The sequence below is a fragment of the Zosterops lateralis genome (genome assembly GCF_965231275.1).
Source record: "Zosterops lateralis genome assembly, chromosome: W".
NCBI lineage: Eukaryota > Metazoa > Chordata > Aves > Passeriformes > Zosteropidae > Zosterops > Zosterops lateralis.
The window spans coordinates 31,719,320-31,739,632 of record NC_139801.1 but is presented as its reverse complement, the minus strand read 5'-3'; the positions used below and the strand labels follow the sequence as shown (position 1 = coordinate 31,739,632).

Here is a 20,313-nt window from a genome sequence, read left to right as displayed (position 1 = left end):
ATCCCTTTACCACCTCCTAACCCAGTTATACCTCCACCACCTCCCCCTCAGATCCCTCCTTACCCTTCAACCGCTGTTCATTTACCTCCACCATCTCATGCACCCCTTCTTCACCAGCAAGTCCCTGCTCTTCCTCCTCCACAGCAAACGAGTAGCTTAACAACTCAAAACCTCATGCTCAAGGGCGAAGTTAACCAGCCAGTCCCCACAGCCAATGATGGACCATACTGTAACACCCGGTCCAAAGCAGCTAAAGTAGAAAAGTTGTTCCCCCTCTGAGAAGTTCCCATGGGTGGGGTGCCCAGTGAAATCGGTTTTGTAAACGCTCCCTTAACTGAATCTGAAGTTGGGAACTTCAAGACGGAATTAGCAAATTTGGTAGAAAACCCAGTAGGGATAGCAAACCAAATTGATCAATTTTAGGCCCTAATATCTATACATGGGGACAATTGAACTCCATCTTTAACATCTTATTTTCTCCAGAAGAAACTCGATTAATAAGGACTGCAGGAATGGGAATCTGGGAACAGGAGAACTGACCTAGGCCCCTAGGTGACGAAAAGATGCCCTTGGTAGAGCCCAATTGGAACCCTAATCAGGAGGAGGGAAGAAGGAATATGAAGGATTGCAAGTCCCTGATGGTCAGAGGGATAAAAGAATCAGTCCCTAGAAAAAGTAATACCAGACTGGCTTTTGATGGCACCCAGGAAAAAGATGAGACCCCAGCAGCACGGCTTAATAGACTAAAACGAAATTTCCAGCTTTACTCTAACATTGACCCAGATAGCCAAGAAGGCCAAATCCTCCTCAAAGTACAGTTCACAACCAAATCCTGGCCAGATATTAGACAAAAGTTAGAAAGAATAGAGGACTGGCAAGAAAAAAGTTTCAATGAACTGCTGAGAGAAGCCTTGAGTGTACCTGAGGAGGGAGGAAGAAAAGGCAAAAGCAAAAGCTAAAATTATGGTAGCTATAGCCAAAGAAAGTGTAGGAGCCAACAAGGATGGGCCAGTAGGACCACTTAAAAGGAGAAGAAGTTTTGTTAAGCCGAAAGAGGTTGGGGCTCTACCCAGTGACCAATGTTGTTATTACTGCGCGGAGAAAGGCTACCTAAAGAAAAATTGTAAAAAACTTCAATTAGATGAAGCCATAGCCCGGGAGCAAGATACTCTAGAGAATATCTTAAGAATGGATGACTAGGAATGTCAAGGGCTCTACACTCTGGGGAATCTAATGAACCATCTAGAAGAGCCCTTGGTAAATTTTGAGATTGGTCCCCAGTGTGATGAGTTTGAATTCTTAGTTGACACTGGAGCAGACAAGTCGTGTGTAAATGAATTACCAGCAGGGACCACAATTAGTAAAAAAGTCTGTAAAGTATGAGGGGCTGAAGGAAAACCATTTGAGGCCCAAATTATAGAAGATGTAGAAATTAGAGGAAATTTGAGAGAGTGTCAGGCTGACTTCATTTATATCCCTGGCTTAGGTTGCAATTTATTAGAGCATGATATACAAATCAAATTTGGGGTTGGAACAATTCCAAAAGAAGGAAAAATAGTAGTGCAACTAATGGTCTTAACAAAAGGAGATATGGATGAAATTAACCCAAATGTGTGGGCAGGAGAAGGAAGACTTGGTTGTTTAAATATTCCACTAAAAAAAGTAGAAATGCAGAAAGACATCTCCCCCATTCGGGTAAGACAGTAACCGATTTCCCCAGAGGGGCAGAGGCAACTAGCCCCAGTGATTGACCAACTATTAAAAGAAGGCATTTTAGAACCATGTATGTCTCTGCATAATACTCCCACACTAGCAGTAAAAAAAGTTGATGGCAGGTATAGGCTAGTATAGGATTTAAGAGAAGTTAATAAAAGAAGAGTTGTGAGGCACCTGGTAGTACAGAATCCATACACCTTCTTAAGCCAGGTACCTAAAGAGCATGCATGGTTCTCTGTTATAGATTTAAAAGATGCCTTCTGGGCGTGTCCCCTAGCTGAGGAGTGTCGGAACTGGTTTGCTTTTGAATGGGAGGATATTGAGATGAGAAGAAAGCAGCTAAGATGGACACGTCTTCCCCAGGGGTTTACAGAATCCCTGAATCTCTTTGGGCAAGCTCTGAAAGAGCTGCTAGAACAGTTTACACCTGAAAATGAGGTACAAATTTTACAATATGATGATGATGATTTACTTGTATCAGGAGAAGAATAGGATAAAGTTAGAAGTTCTAGCATTCAGCTCCTAAATTTCTTAGGGGAAAGAGGTCTAAAAGTATCTCAAAAGAAACTGCAATTCGTAGAACCAGAAGTAACATATTTAGGGCATATAATTGGCCAACGGTACAAAAAGTCAAGCCCCAAAATGGTTTCAGGAATTCTGTCCATCCCTGCCCCAAAGACCAAAAGAGATATTAGGAAATTATTAAGCTTGTTTGGGTATTGTAAATTATGGCTCGATCAGTATACGAAAAGTGTTAAATTTTTATATGACAAATTAGTAGACTCAGAACCTATAACCTGGACCCCAAATGATGAAGAACAACTCCAAGATTTAAAAACTAGATTATCCTCTGCCCCCATACTAAGCCTACCAGACCTTAAGAAAGGTTTGGATTTATTTGTGAACATGGAAGAGGGGATAGCTTATGGAGTCCTTACACAGGATTGGGGAGGATACAGGAAGCTGGTTGCATATCTCTCCAAGTTACTAGACTCAGTAGTCAGAGGGTGGCCAGCCTGTGTACAGGTGATAGCAGCAACAGCCACCCTAATAGAAGACACACAAAAACTTACCTTGAGAAAAAAAGATCCAGGTTCATACTCCACATGATGTAAAGACAGCATTAAGTCAGAAGGCCCCGCAGTGGCTAACTGACTCCTGAATACTGAAATATGAAGTGATCCTAATAAGTACTGAGGGCCTTGAATTAGTCACCTCAAAATGTTTAAATCCAACTCAGTTCCTCATAGGAGAGCTGCTAACAGACTTAGAGCATGACTGCTTAGAAGTTATTGAGATGCAGACTAAGGTGATAGAAGATTTAGAGGATGAGCTCCTCCCATATGGAAGAATCTTATTTACAGATGGGTCATCACGAGTGATAGTTGGTAAACGAGCCTCAGGGTATGCGATCATAGATGGACAAAACATGAAAGTTGAGGAAAAAGAGGAAGCTACCCTCAAATTGGTCTGCCCAGTGCTGTGAGATCTATGCACTAAAGAGAGGGTTAGATTTACTACAAAAAGACAAAGGAATCATTTATACCGACTCCCGGTATGCATTCGGGATTGCCCATACATTCAGAAAGATATGGGAAGAATGGGGGTACCTGAACTCTAAGGGCAAGAATTTAATACATGAAGAGCTAATAAAATTAGTACTAAAGTCTCTAAGGAAGCCAATAGAGATAGCCATAGTTCATATAAAAGGACATCAAAAAGGAGACGCCCTTGAAATAAAGGGAAACTGATTGGCTGATCAAGTAGCGAAAGAAGTAGCTTTAGAACAAGAAGGTCCGGTCAGAATTCTTAGGGTAGAAGGAACACCTAGTCAAGAAAGGAAAGAAGAGAAACTGTTTTTTGACGAGAAAGAATTAAGGGAGTTAGAGAGAATGGGAGAACAACAGAAAGAAAGCAGAGAATGGTGGACCCCTGATGGGTGATGGATTTTGAATAAGGTTCTAGCCCGAAAAGTGATAACAGACTTACATGAGTTGACCCATTGGGGAATGCAGGGCCTGTGTGACCACTTCCTAAGGAACCATATGTGCATAGGGCTATATAACATAGCAAAGGCAGTTACCCAAGGATGTTTGACCTGCCAACAAATTAATCAGAAAGTAATGAGAAAAGTATCATCTGGAAGAAGAGAGTTGGCCCTGCGGCCATTCCAGAATACGCAGATAGACTTTACAGAAATGCCCCCTGTTCAAGGATATAAACATTTATTAGTAATTGTGGATCACCTCACCCATTGGGTGGAGGCGTTCTCGACCAAAAGAGAGACAGCACAAGTAGTCACAAAAGCAATCCTGGAAAACATCATTCCCTGATATGGGTTAATAAATAATATTGATTCTGACCGGGGTCCACACTTTACTGCCCAAGTATTGCAACAAGTCATTGAAGCCCTGGGGATGAAATGGAGGTTGCATACCCCCTGGCATCCCCAGAGCTCAGGAAGAGTAGAAAGAATGAATAAAACCATCAAAAATGTGTTAACCAAATTACTTGCAGAAACCCAGATGAATTGGCTTACGTGCCTACCCTTGGCACTGTTGCGAATTAGAACAAGGCCCCGGTCAGATATCAGTCTCAACTTATGAGATGATGTTTGGACTCCCCTTCTTAATAACCCCATATAGCATGGGAATTTACCCAGAGGGAGAGGCAGCCACCCAAAAATATCTAAAAGTCATAGGGAGTACGTTAGAAGATCTCAGAAAAAAAGGCTATCTTCCCCAGACCTCTCCCTTAGATGCTAAAATACATCATATCAATCCAGGAGACTGGGTGTTAGTTAAATCATGGAGTACTGCACCTTTAACTTCTAAGTTTGAGGGTCCTTTTCACGTCCTACTCACCACCAATACCACCTTATGGACCTAAGTGAAAGGGTGGATACATATAACCCAGATTAAAGGACTTGTACCACCTCCCACTAAAGAGTCAGAACCAAATGAATCCCCTATTTAGTCTTCTAATAAATGGACTGTGACCAGGCACTCCGATCTAAAGCTAAACCTCTGAAAAAACCCTAAAAAACTGTTAGAAACTGTTAAAAAAACCCCCAAACTGTTAAAAACTCTAGTGAATGTGTGTTAAAAGGTTAAAATAACCCCCCTTCTTTTTCCTCCACTTGATTAGCTCTGATCTTGGCGTAAATCAATCTCCTATAGAACACCCTCTAAGTAAAAGTAAATTAGTAAAAGAAAAAGCAGAAAGTGTTTGCACTAAGAGAGTAAAAAGCCCGGTACTGAAACCAATGGCCTCTCCTGTAAGAGAAGAGCAGGACCAGGAGGCAAGGCTGGGTGAGCCTACGTTCCGACTGAAAACAGCCGCTCCAATCACTAAGTGCAATCCAGTGGTTGTAGAGCACAGGGGAATGCCTCATACCAGACTCCTGGGAATGCTCTTACTAATCCTGCATGTCAACAACACGCTAGAAAGTCAGGAGAGCCCATGTACTAAATGCTACTACCCCCTTTACAAGGGAGAAGGAACCAGATCTCTGATATGGGTACATACTAATCTAAACTTGAACTGTGTCAACCTCTCTCTGTTAGCAGTCTGTCAAGAAGATGGGAAGACTTATTGGATTTCAAGAAACATAGCCACTTATCGGCAACGATTGCATGGGGAGTGTCCTATAGGAGAAACTTGGCTTTGTTTTGAACATAAGTTTAATCTAAAAAATACAGCAGACTTAGTAAAAGAAAAAGAAATAACATCAATGAATAATAAAGAAGGCCTAAAGGTACATCATAAAAATAACTTGTTCATAGATTTAGTAGAAAAGATCAGTAAAGAATTAAACTTGACCAATTGCTGGATCTGTGGGAGTACGCGAATGGCCGAAGTCTGGCCTTGGGAAGGGATTAGCTTAAAGCCAACGGAATTCTTGAAATGGATACAAACAAGACAAAAAGTACCAACTATTGGACAGAGGAGAAAAGAACAGTGGGAATTAAAATCTAAAATAATTGGAGAACAGTGTATATCTAGAAAAGGGGAAATGTATAAGACCCTGGTAGGAGAAATGTCTTGTAAAAGATACTTAAAGGTAAAACATCCTGTTGCTAGGTGGATCCCTAAAGAACCCAACAAATACTGGTCCATGGAGAAAAGAGAAACCAGGTGTGTCCACCAGTAAAGATATGGATCACATGAGTGTGCCAGAAAGGGAATAAATCCATTCTGGGGAGTGAAAGAAATATCCAAGTACTGGGAGTTTCCAATGACTATCAGTAATGTTCCTTGGGAAGCCCCAGAAAACCTGTTTTGGATATGCTGAAATATTGCTTACACTAAATTGCCAGGAGATCGGACCAGCAGTTGCGCTTTTGGGCTAATTAAACCATCATTTTTCCTACTCCCAAAAGAGTCTGGATTGAACCTAGGGTCCCCAATATATGATGATTTGGATAAATCTGGCCAACAAAAAAGAAGCTTAATTGAAATTGGAGGAATGCAAACATGGAAAAACAAAGAATGGACCCCTTGAAGAGACAATTCGCACTTATGGGCCAGTGACTTGGGCTCAAGATGGGTCCTGGGGATTACAGGCAGTACTCGAGATGGTGTCGAACCGAACTGCCCTAGCTTTAGACCACATAAGTGACCCACTATCCCAAACTAGGACTGTGGTATATCAGATCAGACTAGCAGTAGACTATTAGCCAATGAAGGGGGTATATGTGGGAAGTTCAACTCATCTGAATGCTGCCTAGAAATAGATGACCGAAGTGAGGTTATTAAAAATATCTAAAAAGACATCCAGAAACTGGCCCATGTTAGAATACATAAATGGACCCCTATGTTTGATATCAGCTGGTGGGACAACTTCTGGTCATTAAATGGAAGTTGGTGGAAAAAAATAGCCTTTTTTGCCATGTGTGCAATTGCTAGTTTAATCCTCTTACCCTGTATGCTCCCCTGTATAATCCGAATTGTAACATCTGCTGTACAAGCGAGTAATAAAGAAGTAAGAAAAATCATAATGAGCAATCAAGAACATCAAGATGCCAAACAGATTTACAACCAATATCAAAAATTAAAGAAATTGTACTTTCAAGAAGAAGTAATTGCTAATTGATGTGAGCTTGAGCTCAATCAAAGAATTAGAGGGGGGAACTGTAGAGAATAAGTTAGAAAGTTAATACAAAGTTATGTTATAAGTTAATGAGGATGGTGTCTTGTTTGGGTGAGTTGTTGTGTAAATTCCCTTACTGTCAGGTATGGCCCCTGCTGCACCCATCCCCTCTGAGACAGTGAATCACCTGAGACCATGAGGAGGAGGATGACATCATGTAGTATTCAAATGTTGGATTCCCATGGGACTTAAGAGAGAGGGAATTTGTCTAGTGGAGACCCCTAGAAACAATAAGCTACGACCCTCGTGCAAGTAAAGAGCTGAAGCAACACTTCTAACCAGAAGGGACATCAGACGACATCAAAGCTCTAGTCAGGACTCCTCACCTTCATCATCCTAACCAAAGTGAGCCAGGAGTGACATGGGGACCCTGAACCTGAAACTAGCAGCCATTCCGTGAGGAAGGAAGGCCCAGATCTGCCAGACGACAGAGCTGACATCCTCCTCCTCCACGCTGCATCAGGAGTAGCGGTGGTGTGCCTACACCTTATGGGCTCCCTTTCCCATACTGTTTCCAATAAAGCTGAAATCACTAAGGAGCTGGTCTCCTAGCATTCATAACATTGGGATGTGGTAATCCTGGTTATCCATACAAATTGGGAAACAAGTGGCTGGAGAGCCCATACAAATTGGGAAACAAGTGGCTGGAGAGCAACCCCATGGAAAGAGATCTGTGGATTTGGGTTAATGGCAAGTTAAACATGAGTTAACAGCATGCCCTGGCAACCAAAAGGGTCAACCAGGTCCTGAGGTGCCTCAGTCACAGTATCCCCAGTCAAGAGAGGTGACTGTTCTGCTCTACTCTGCATTGGCATGGCCTCACCTCTAGTACTGTGTGCAGTTTTAGGTGCCTCAATATAAGAAGGATATAAAGCTAATAGAGAGCATCCAAAGGACAGCTATGAACATGGTGAATGGTCTAGAGAGTATGGTGGTTTTGCATGGCTTGATTTATGGTGACGAAGGAAGAAACCAGCCATGGAAATGATTTTCTGTGAGGAGCTGCTTAAAACTTCCTCCTTGCCTGGCAAAACGAATCACTGGCTGGCTCTGAGAATAGGCACACTGCTTAGCCAATTAGAAAAGCTAGTAAAGCCTCTATGATAACATATTCAGGGGAGGAAAAAGCGCGGGAAGCTTGCTTTCTTTCTCCCTTTGGAGGCGTGGTGAAGAGGTCACCAAGCCCTTTCCCGGCAGGTCTGCCTGGCCCCTTCCCAGTGGGGCAGCCAAGGCCTTTCCCAGCATGGCTGCCAGGGTCAAGTCGCCCCGGGGAGGGCCATCCCGGTGCCACAAGCAGCCACACAGTCGAGACCATGCAGCCTAGGCATGGCGCCATGCGGCCACTGCTGTTTCAGCATGGCTTGCAATGAACTTTATTTGCTCAGCTGCTTTTAGCCAGCCATGCTGCGGACAGAAGGGAAGAAGCGGTGCCAGCAGCTTTTCCTTTTCAGCCCCCCACGTGAGGAGAGGTGCTGAGTGGAGCCAGTGGCCAGCGCAGCCCGGCGTGGTGCCAGTGGAAACCACATGATCAGCAGTGAGAGGCATGGTGAGCAGTTCCCCAATGCAGAGCCCAGACGGAATCAACTTTTCAGTGCTACAGAACTCTAAAAATACTTTTCAATTGATAGAACTTGAGAACAAACGAACATACTGACACCAATTCTCTCTTGAATCAGACAAAAGGAAATAAAACATGACAGAGCAACTTATGTGACACCAATGAAAGATAGTAGAGTCTTTGAATGCATCCTCCTTATACACACACCTCCTTTCTCTTTCCACAGTCTCTGATGAGCAGTATGTTTTGTCCTAAGGTAAGAACACCAAGTGGGTATTGCAGGAATAACTGCTCACATAATTAATGCATTCCAGAGATGGGGGAGCTGAGATGATTGACTTTGGTGCACATCAGCCTGCATAAGGGTATAAAATGCTGCTGGAGACTGGACCAACTGGGCAAATTGGTCTCCTGAGACTGCAGGCAGCAATCCCCTCCCTGCATGTGAAGCATTGATTTAGAAGAATTAAGGACTTTAGTTAAACTAGATATTGCTGAGGTAAGATAGATAAGCTTCCCTTTTGTTAACAGAAGCTGGATTTAAGGAACTGATAAATCATGAAGCCTGTCAAACTATGTTTGTGCATCTTGACTGATCAATAGACTGCAAGAATACAATACAATCATAAATCAAACAGTCCTGGAAAAACAAGATGCAGTTGTCACGTAACACTAAAAGGTTAAAAAGTCAAAGCTGAGAAAGACAATCTTACTTCATCTTTTTGGGACCCCATCCCATAAAAAAGACCACCAACCCATTTCAAAGAACAAACTACGCATGCTTAATGGCTTTTTGGCTAATTACCATATGAAGCGGGGAATGGGATGTACCAGAGTTATGAATATGCATTTGTGTTTTGGGTATTCAATACTCCTGTACATAAAAAGACCCTGTGATCATCTGTAAATTGCGCGTGTGTATTTGGGAATGATCCCGCACGTTGCCTGGCATCGTAATAAACATACACTTTCTAACTTTAAACTGTTAGAGAGTCTTTGTCCATCATAGTTGGATATTGGTATTAGATCAATATCCATGCTTTTTAAATAATTTACATACCTGCCAGGTATGTCCACCCCAAAGACTGGGAACACTCATTTTTCACCTTTGTACAGGTGAGTAAAAAGTTGCGAAGATCCAGTTGATATTAGATGAAGTTAAAAGTTTCAAAAAGTTCACAGCAACGATGCGTTGGTCTTGAAACCATGTCAACAAGGTGCCAGAGCAATGGAGCAGTGAAGAATCCCCAAGAACAGAATACTATAAATCCTTATTTTATTGACAGGTAATTGCTCAAATAGATTTAAGCAGAAGCTGTAACAGAGTATAAAGTTAAATAATAACTTGGTCATAGCTGATAGGATGGAAATATAACCTAGAGTTACCTTAGATGATTATAATGCTAAAAAATACACTCCCAGGGAAATTCATATATCTAAATTATAGTATTATGAACTGGACCAAGACCATGACATGCATATTAAGAATTTTGTTAAATAAGCATCAGTGACCTGTTTCTGTATCATTCTTTCTTTGTTACCTTTTTGTATAAAAGACTCTGCCTGTTTCCTGAAAGGTATACCAGATCTCTTAGATGCCTGGCACCCTATCCTGCACAACTGTAATAAAATCAAATATCTCGACTCAGTGTGTTGACTGACTTCTTCACACTGAATATAAGAACCCTGCTTTAGGGACAACACAGTCAAATACAGAGATAAAATCCTAAAGTAGTTCCACAGGTGCTTTCTTGGTTTCCAATTGTGAATTCTGCAAGGCCAAAGACTGTAACACTGTATATTTCTAGATGGAAATGCTTATATTACAACCCTTTAATCATAGACTATTTACCAAATCTGAGACTAAGTGGACTGAGCTACACCTAGACTTTTCTGAGAAGTTTAGGAAGCAGGGGAGTCTCACTTAAGCTCGTGAGTCAACAGGAGGGACCACAACCTGATGATACTATCATCCATTGCAATAAACAATAGAGTTATTATTTAGATAGTGTATCAGTAATGTTTAGATACTGTATTGTTACCCCACACCTTTAGAGAGGCAACACGTTGTGACGTGGGAGTGGAGCCTCACAGAGGACAGCAGGCAGCAGCTTGGTGAAACATGGAAAGCTCTTTATTATCTGACTCCAATAGGCTTATATACATTTTGTACAGAGGGCCAAGATTGGCCCAAGGAGGTTACAACCTCCTGACTCCATTGGTCAATATGACCATCAGTCAAGTTCTCTCTCAGAGAACAAGAATGCAAAACATACAGATAATTTCTAAGAATACTTATTGTTTACATGAAGCAGCGTGAGAAAGCTGCTGCAAAGACTCAAACACTTGAAGGCAAGAAATTCAGGGACGACATCTCACCCTTTTTACCTTTAAAAAAAGAAAAAAGGAAAAAAGAAAATGAACTACAGTTCAATTTCTGTTCCCATGGGAGGACCAGTGGTTCCTCCTCTGTTGACCTTCATTCGGTCACAGTTTCTTGCTTTTCACATTGCAGGGTTAGTGAAATTCTGTGGCACCTGTAAGATGCTCAATAGCATGCAAAACCTTTGCCAATTGAATTTGCGGGGTTTCACCCTGCGTTCCCCGTTTTTGTTTTTGAAGAACCAGGCCTCTGTGGCACAACAAAAGGTTCTTCAGCAAATGGAACAAACAACATTGCTGACTCCCTTTAAATTGAACAACCCATCTGTGTGCCATGTCGACCACAGAAGTTAAATCCGTGGCTAAATGAAAAAGTTTCTGGGAAAACTGTGGAAATGCCATGACAGCAGCCCCAAACAACCAAATGGGCTGCCCATCCTCAGGGGCTTCCAAAACTTGCCCTCAAAATCATCCTTCCAAGGAACACTGGCCTACTTCATCCTCCCAAATCGTCTGTAAAGACAGTGGGCCCTTGCACTAAATTTCTGAATATTTTTGGGCTGCAAAAAGAAATCCAAAGGATTCTTCCCACTTGCAACAGCTCATGGCTCCAGAGCATTTGGCAGAAAAACACTGCTTGCAAAGCTCCAATCAAATTCCTCCCATAATACTGAGAGTATGAATTTTGAAAAAATCTGCACCCATCAAATTCACAAGCATTGTTGCCTGCATTATCAATCGAGCAATGAGCTCATACAAAAATGATTGATTGCCATTTTTGCGGCTGAAATCGAGCAATAATTAGCTCAAACAAAAAAAATAATATTTTCATTGTTTGTTTTTTCAAACAATATTTTGCCGCCTTGTGGCAGATGGGGCAAAAATTACCCATTCCAGAACGTGCAAGGAATTGGACATTCATCAGCCAGTGATACCTGCAGGATACAAATGAATCACAGAAAACAATCATTCAGATTCAGAATTGAGGATTGGCTTTTTTGGAGGACTTATAAAAAACCTCCAGTCCCCAGAGTTCTGTTTCAATGCAGAACACAGGAACATCCCAGGACTGGCTGAAATTTCCAGATGATCCTGGTCCATCAGCTCCCAAACAAGTCACGAAGGGCGATGAATGGATCTTGAAAGACAGTCCATTCCAGCTGCCAAACAGTAAAGGAAAAAATCGCAATGTCCGTTCCAAATTGTTCCAGGACAGTCTCTGATCAGAGCAACAGTCCAGTGAAATCCAGGCAGCTCAATACTTCAGAGCAACTGCCTTCTCACCACCGACTCTTTGTCCTGTGAACAGAAAACTCAAACACAAATTAAACAATTTTGGTCCCTTCAGGGACACTGACAGGGAGAGGTGGGTATGGGATTAAACCTTCCCATCAGACCTCCATCGGCTGTGGGGACTGGGAAGACTCTTCTGTCCAAGCACGCTTCCTCTTTGCACCCCACTGCTCTTTTGACAGAGGTTGGCCTTTCACATGGCTTGCCTTACAAACATCTGCCATGTAATTCGGCCGTCCACATCTTCCACAAAGAAACAAGGGAGTGATTCCTCTTTTTTGCACTCTCTTTCTTTGTTTCTTGTTGGCCTTAGCATTAGTCTTGCCGGCCTGAGCATTAGATGAGGCATCATGGGCCTCTGATTCCTGTCCCGTGTGCTCCACAGGGACAGGGGTGAGAGCTTTTCTCACCGCATGTGCAAAGCTGGGGAATCCATCCCTGCCCTGCAGGGGGCGCCGTGCTGACCCACGGCCGCCCACAGCATCAGCCTCGGCTGGGACATGATCCGAGACTGAGGGAGATCCGGGACCCCGAGACCCCTTGTAGCGGGGAAACACCCGCTTGTGATTGCGCTGTCCCTTTAAAATTGACAGATCAGCCGCAGCTGCCTCCCTCGCGCTGCTCCTACTCGGCGCGGGGGAAGACGGCAGCGCTGGGAGGGGCGTGTCCCGCCTGCCAAGCGCTGCCCCCACGGGCGCGGGGGGAGTGCCCCGATCGGCACGGGGAGGAGCGGGGGCCTGGGAGGGTGTCCCGGCCCTGCATTCCCAAATGGAGCCGCGGCTGTGGCTCCTGCGCTGCCCGGCGGCTTCGCTGCCGCTCGGCGCTGGGCCGGCCCGCCCCTTCTCACGGGCGGGACTGGCCCCTGCGGGGGGGTTTCTTCTCGCTCCGGGGCCGCTCCCCCCCGGGGGGGTTGGGCGGGCACTGTTGCCTGCTCCGGGCCGGCCCCGCCACCTCTCTGGGGCCGCCCCGTCCCCCGTGGGCTCGGTGGGCCCCCCCGCACAGACCGGGCGGGCTTTACAGCCTGCCGCGGGCTGGCCCCTTCATTCCTTGGGGCCGCTCCGCCCCGCACGGAATACCTTATTGACATTCCACAGTGCGGACAGTTCCCAAAAACCACCCCTCCCCCCCGATCCAAGAGCGCTCTCGGCGCTTCCAAGGCCAGGAAGGCACGGGGGGGGGGAGGGAAGTGGGGGAGGCCCTCCGCCGCCGCTTTTTCAGCAGCGGCTCGGGACTGGGAGGGGAGGCCAATCCCGAGGGGCTTTCACAAGCCCCAAGGTTTTCCACAGTCCATCGCCGATGAGGCGTGAGTGTGAAAGGGTTCTGCTCTGCAGAGGACCCTGTGCCTGCCTCAGCTGGTGCGCTGAGTGCAGGCAGGCTTCCCGCCATGCTGCTACCTTTCCGAGGAAGGGGGGTCGGCTGTCCCACCCGTCTCCGAGGGGCAGGAACAGGAGGAATGACTCCATCGTCTTCCCTGGAACCCAGCCCAATGAGGCTGGAGCTGTCCTCAGAGCTGGAAGGCTGCAATTTAGGCAGCACTTTCTCCAGCCTGCTCCAGGTGGCTATGACTTTCAAAAGCTTCACACTGCGATCTGCAAAGAAAACCTGGAGCAGATAGTCGCCCAAAGACTTCCACTCTGCTGTAGAAAAAACTTCTTCAAGGCTGCAAAAAATCCCATGAGTTCTAGCATAATAGAACAATTTCTGGAGAGCATCTCCAGGAAAGGAGACTTCTTGTCTCCGCAGGACCTCAAGGCAAAGGTCCACCGTGAGGGTTTCCTCATCTGAGGAGGGTTTAGAGATCATTATCTCTTACCATGATACCTCAGGCAGAGCAGCTCAGTCTCTCACTGGGCACACAGGTCCACCGACGTGCAGTTCTCTCACAGTCGGAGGTCACCGGCGTGACCTGTTCTCCCACGTCAGGAGTCCGTTCAGACACGGACAGTGTCCAGATGTGCCATTCAGACACAAAGGGTCAGCAGATGTGACCCAGCTGCAGTCCAGACATGGAGGGGTCACCAGATGCGACAGGAGACCCTCTTCCCACACGTCCGGGGTCACCACTGCGACCCAGCTGCAGTCCAGACACGGAGGGGTCACCACTTGTTACCCCACACCTTTAGAGAGGCAACACGTTGTGACGTGGGAGTGGAGCCTCACAGAGGACAGCAGGCAGCAGCTTGGTGAATCATGGAAAGCTCTTTATTATCTGACTCCAATAGGCTTATATACATTTTGTACAGAGGGCCAAGATTGGCCCAAGGAGGTTACAACCTCCTGACTCCATTGGTCAATATGACCATCAGTCAAGTTCTCTCTCAGAGAACAAGAATGCAAAACATACAGATAATTTCTAAGAATACTTATTGTTTACATGAAGCAGCGTGAGAAAGCTGCTGCAAAGACTCAAACACTTGAAGGCAAGAAATTCAGGGACGACACTGTATTAGCAATAAATCTTATCATAATAATCCACATAATTACTGTGTCTTACTTCTTGAGCTTTCTCTCAACTACTTTGTGATAATTTATGAGGAACAGTTGAGATCACTTAGTTTTTCAGCTTGGAGAAGAGAAGGCTGAGGAGTGACCTCATCACAATCTACAACTTCCTCAAGAAGGGCAATGGAGAGGGAGGTGCTGATCTCTCTCTCTGGTGACCAGTGATAGGACACAAGGAAATGGTATGAAACTGCATCAGGGGAAGTTCAGATTGGACAGTAACAAAAAGTTCTTTGCTGAGAAGGGTGATCATTGGAACAGACTCCCCAGGGAAGTGGTCACAGCGCCCAGCCTGTCAAGAGTTCAAGGACTGTTTGGATGACTCTTAGTCATATGGTTTAGTGTTAGGTAGCCCTGCAAGGCGCAGGGAGTTGGACTCAATCCTTATGGGTTCCTTCCAACTTGAGATATTCTGTTACTCTACCTGTATAACTGTGGCAGGATTTCCCCCCCCTACCACAGAAGAGCTTATCTATCCTGTCTATCAGCTTGGGGCAATAGCCCGAGGCGTTCTCCCCCCTCACATGAATTGACCAGAGAACCCAGGCCAGCTTGTCTGACTAGTGAGTTGTCTCTGGCTAGTGAGTTATTTCTCTCTCTGGAGCTAGGGATGGAATTTCCAGTTGTTAATAGCCAACTTGCCTTGAGAACAAGATGTGGGGAGATAAGATGGAATTCCTGAAAGACACTTCACTTTACAAACTATAAAAGCTACACAAGCTTTCATGGAGGCAGAAGTCTCCTACATACACCCTGGAAATACGTGGGACTTCTTCCCGAAGTTTGGATGTAAATTTCATGCATGCTTTCCTGGGAACTGAGAGAAAGGATTCTATGTGTACTCCATCAATTCGGTGGTAATTTACATTGACTCCTTATCTATACTATTTCTTTGATAGCTATAATATAGGTACCGTCTATTATGCACTGTTTTGTTTTAATCTACTAGTAGTTATTTTGTTTATCCTGTGTAGTAAGTAAGCCTGTTAAAGTCTCATGTCTGTTTTTTCCTTGTGTCTATTCAATAAATAATTCATGTTGTAATAGACCCGATCGGTCATTATTAAGAACTTGCGAGTGAGAGTGGGTTTTGGGGTGCTGGCCATCTCACTAAAGCTGCTGCCTACTGCCAGAAACCTGGACAAAGGCAGGGGCCATCCAAACTCTCCCTTCTCATTTGTATCAATAATCCAGATGCAATTGTTTCAGTGTGCTATGTATTGTACTTACACTCAACACTTTGGAGCAGTGCCTTTCATCAGAAAACATAACAGATGTTTTGTGTGTTACATATTTTAAAAATATCTGACCTTCAAGCCCTTTAAGAAAAATGAAAGTAATAGAGTTCATCAGAAGAGATAAGGCATAAATCAAGAAAACTGAATGAAAATCCTGATGAACAATAGGGGCTTAAAAAACGAGACAAAACCCAGTAATCAGATACAGTTAAAGCAGCCAAGTGAACAAAGAGATGAGCCTAAAAACCAAATAAAAACCTCGAAGAATGGACTCTGTGACTAAGAGGTTTAATATTTGTGGCCTTTAGACAACAATCAATTCAATAATCAATGAGAGAGGATAGTCAAAAAAATTAAAAAGTCACTCAAAATGCAAGCTTTTTCTTTTTCAAGCTAAAGAGCTAAAGAAAGGTTCATCTGTTAGCTCACAGTTCTCTAAACTCTTGTATATGAAGGATAGGTAAATCAATTCCTTTGGAACATAATTAACATCATGGTTTCAATCTTGCAACTTTTATCTTTTAGAAATACCTTGAGTACTTTAAAGACTGTACACTGAAGCTTACAAGTCTCTGCAAGCACCACTAGATCTAATGAGGGACTGAAAAAGGAAATCAGAAAAAACACATACCTTGTGTTGTTCTATTGCATCTACCCACTGTTGTCTGTGGTCTGGGTCCTGAGCTCGGAGGTACCAAACACTGTCGTTTACACTGATATCAAACCTGCATTCATCAAAGTCATGAGGCTGTGAAAGAATGTAAAAATAGATAAAATTATCATAATGATCAACAATATCTCACACTTTAGAAATACTGCAATTAGAAAAACTGATCAATATTGCCTTGAATTCATCCTAGATTGTAAATTTGGTTGCATGTAGCTATCTCAAATAATGAACATAATACACTTCCATAATAAAAAATGCCAATCTTCTGAAACAGAAAAGCCAGTTTAGTACAGTCTTAACAAAATTGTCACAAAAAAAGTTCCACACAAACAGTGACCAAACATTCCAAAGGAATCCTTTAGCAAAATAACTACTGGACAGAGTCAGGAAAATATTGTATTTTAAATTCAAAGCAGGAAATAGAAATTAGGTTATTGCTATCAATATTAATTTTCGATGGAAGAAACACATACATCATAGCAAAAAGCACCAGGATAGAGCCATAAAAGCAGAATATATTAAAATGACAAGGAAGGCAGGAAACCAAAGCAAGCTGTGGCACCCTCTGCCTCAACTACCTTAACTAAGATGACTGTCAGATAATTGGGAGCAACATGCAATCCCTGCCCGTATGACCACTCAAATGCATCTAACTCTCAGTTCATATGACTTAAATAGTAAAATGCCTTTAATAGCATAACAGTGAAGCTAGTAATGAAAGTACAAAGGAACAAAACAAGGATCTATTTTGCCCTGTGACACTGTCAGATCAAATTTACTCCCTAGCAAACATCCAACACAGAAATTTTTTTTCCCCCTTCATTGAAAACTATTCTTAGTAAAACATAACATGGGTACAGCTGAACACCTTTTTGAATTTGAATACAAAGAAATGTTGCACATAGAAGCACACAGGGACATAACAGACTCTAATATTAAGGCAAATGATGCGATCTGAAAGGCAATAAATATTGATTCCAGATGCCAGACGTATCTATACCTGTTAATATCCTTTACTGCTCTGTGAATACATTCATCTTGAAGACAAGGAAAGCACTGTGGATCACTTGTGAAACACTCCACAAAAGAAAACCTAAAAGCAAATCTCATTTGTTGTGTTCTGTGTAACAATTCAGTGTCCATAAGAATTATTTTCTAATGATCTGAAAATCAGATGCTATTTATATATAATAAACAGTATTTGTAGTTTAAATATACTAGAGGAAGAAAACTACAACAGAAGACAACACAAAAAAAAAAAAAATAGTTAAGAAGAGTTCAACAAAAGCACTTTTTAAAACAGCTTCACTTATTTGGTCAGGCATCTTAACCTAAGTTGAATTTAAATAAATTTAAATTAAAAAAAATACAGTAACTGACAAAGCTAGCAATTAAGCAAATCAGCTGCAGTTACCAATTCCCTTAATACCTGACCATCTCGACTTAATTCAACTTCATCCTACCCACAAAATACCAAGGCCATCAATGCCAGGACAAAGCAAAGACATTATTTGTATTAACATGTTTCCAAACTCAGCAGAATAAAGAGATAAGTGGTGCAGCTGAAAAACTCCATATCCCACACAGGAGCTTGCCATTTAATAGCTATGATAGTTATAGCACACAATATAAAACTGCTGTTGTCTCAAGCCCCACATTGGGCACCAAAATGGACTGTGGTAGGTTGACCCTGGCTGGACGCTAGGTGCCCATCAAAGCCACTCTGTGAATCCCACTCCAGAACAGGGTAAAGAAAATAAGAGAGGCTTGTGAATTAAGAGAAGGGACACATCACTCACCAATTACCATCACAGGTAAAATAGACTCAACTTGGGAAAATAACTGAATTTATTACCAATCAAATTAGAGTAAGGCCAGAAGAAGTAAATCCAAATCTTAAACACACCTTCCTTAACACTTCCCTCCTTCCCAGGGTTAGCTCTATTCCTCATTCTCTACTGCCTGCCCCAGTGGTGCAGGGATAGGGGTTACAGTCAGTTCATCAGCTGTTGCCTCTGCTGCTCCTTCCCCTCAGGGGGAGGACCCCTCACACACTTCCCCAGCTCTAGCATGGGATCCCACATACAGGAGACATTCCTTCATGAACTTCTCCAATGTAAGTCCTTCCCATCACCTGCAGATCTTCACAAGCTGCTCCAGTGTGGGTCCCTTCCACAGGGTGTGATAAATAACATAGAGAATAGAAATTTTCAGTTCCCCTGATGTTGCTGGAAAGAGCTTAAAGACAAACTAGCAAAAAACATAAAAGAATGTAAAAGTATGCACACAGGATGATAAACATAGCTGAAACCAGTGGAGAAATAGATCATGAGTAATATAGTGGCTTTTTGGCAAGTTATGTAACAAGAAGATACAATGCATGCCCAAAGAAAAAGTTCAAGGAAAGAGCACCTCTAATATTGAAGCATTCAATGAATATGACCATGAGAGACCCCTTTAGATGACCCTCTAGGACTATAAAAGGACTTCCAGTAGGAGGTGGATGCATGCAAATTACCTCTAGGAAAATTGATGTTTATGTATTAGCTAGGAAGTATGTTGTAATGAAAATGTATGATCATGATGGAATAAATACCCTGTTGTAAAGTTTAACCACACAAATCTCATTAAAGGAGAGATCCTTCGGTGTGTCCAGTACTGATAAAGAATGCCTGCTTTCTAATGCTTCAAATTGTGTTAGAAAGTTTTACAAATAACTTTGGTATCAGGTGCAGTCCTTCAGGAACAGACTGCTCCACCATAGATCTTCAAAGGGGTCACAAGTCCTGCCAGCAAACCTGCTCTAGTATGTGCTCCTCTCTCCATGGGCCCACAGCTCCTACCAGAAGCCTGCTTCAGCACGGGCTTCCTGTGGGGTAAGAGCCTCCTTTAGGAATCCACCTGCTCAGTTGTGGGGTCCTCCATGGGCTACAGGTAGACATCTATTTCGCCTTTAACCTGCATGAGCTGCAGGGGGACAGCCTGTCTCACCATGGTCTTCAGCATGGGCTGCACGGGAATCTCTACTCCAGTACCTGAAGCACCTCCTGCCCCTCCTTCTCCACTGACCTTGGTGTCTGCAGAGTTGTTTCCCTAACATAGTCTCACTCTGGTCTTCACTAGATGCAAAACTTTCTGTGCAATACCTTTTTCCTCTTCTTAAATACATTATCATAGAGGCGTTACTATTGTGATAAATTTGGAGTAAAAATTCGTGTATGAAATAATAATCCGATGTATAATAAGAACAATGTTAATAAAATGTAAAATCCAGTAGGAAGCAAACCGTTCCCCCTCAGCCTGCACGGCTTCAGTTGCGAAACAGGACAAGAATCATCCGACTGAACAAAGACGCTAGCCAGCCTTGATAAGAATCACTTCCTCGCCAATGCAAGGAGAATTCCTTCTTGACGACGATGCAGATTTCATCAACGCCCTGGCAAGATATACAAACTGAAATCAACATAAGACTGACCTGTGTAATTGACATAAGAAAGAACCTTCCCGGAATGGAACAACGGGACTTGACAAGATCCGGGAAGGCCATCGAAAAAAAATTCGGACTATTCAGCCCACCCTGGATACCTGGACTGCCTAAGGGCAGAAAAATCCTATAAAATGGTGGACTGAAAACTGCACGGTGTGGATTTGGGCGTCTCGTACCCTGGTGTGCGGACCCCTATCCACCCGGCGCAGCTCTGATATTTTCCTATTTCGTGGTTTTCTCATTTTGCTGGTGTTCGATATTGTGTTATTAACAAATTGTCTTTTTATTAATCCGATATTTGCCATTGCATTTATA

The 20,313-nt window shown here is 43.3% G+C and overlaps 1 protein-coding gene across 4 annotated transcripts in view; it reads right to left on the bottom strand.

The window, feature by feature from the left end:
* LOC310922289 (ceramide transfer protein-like) overlaps nt 1-20,313 on the bottom strand; it is a 205,907-nt gene that overhangs the window by 81,782 nt on the left and 103,812 nt on the right. For all 4 annotated transcript variants that reach the window (XM_083882742.1, XM_083882745.1, XM_083882743.1 and 1 more), the window contains exon 3: nt 16,473-16,589. In XM_083882742.1, coding sequence (XP_083738868.1) covers nt 16,473-16,589 — 117 coding nt within the window. The remainder of the gene's footprint in view (nt 1-16,472; nt 16,590-20,313) is intronic.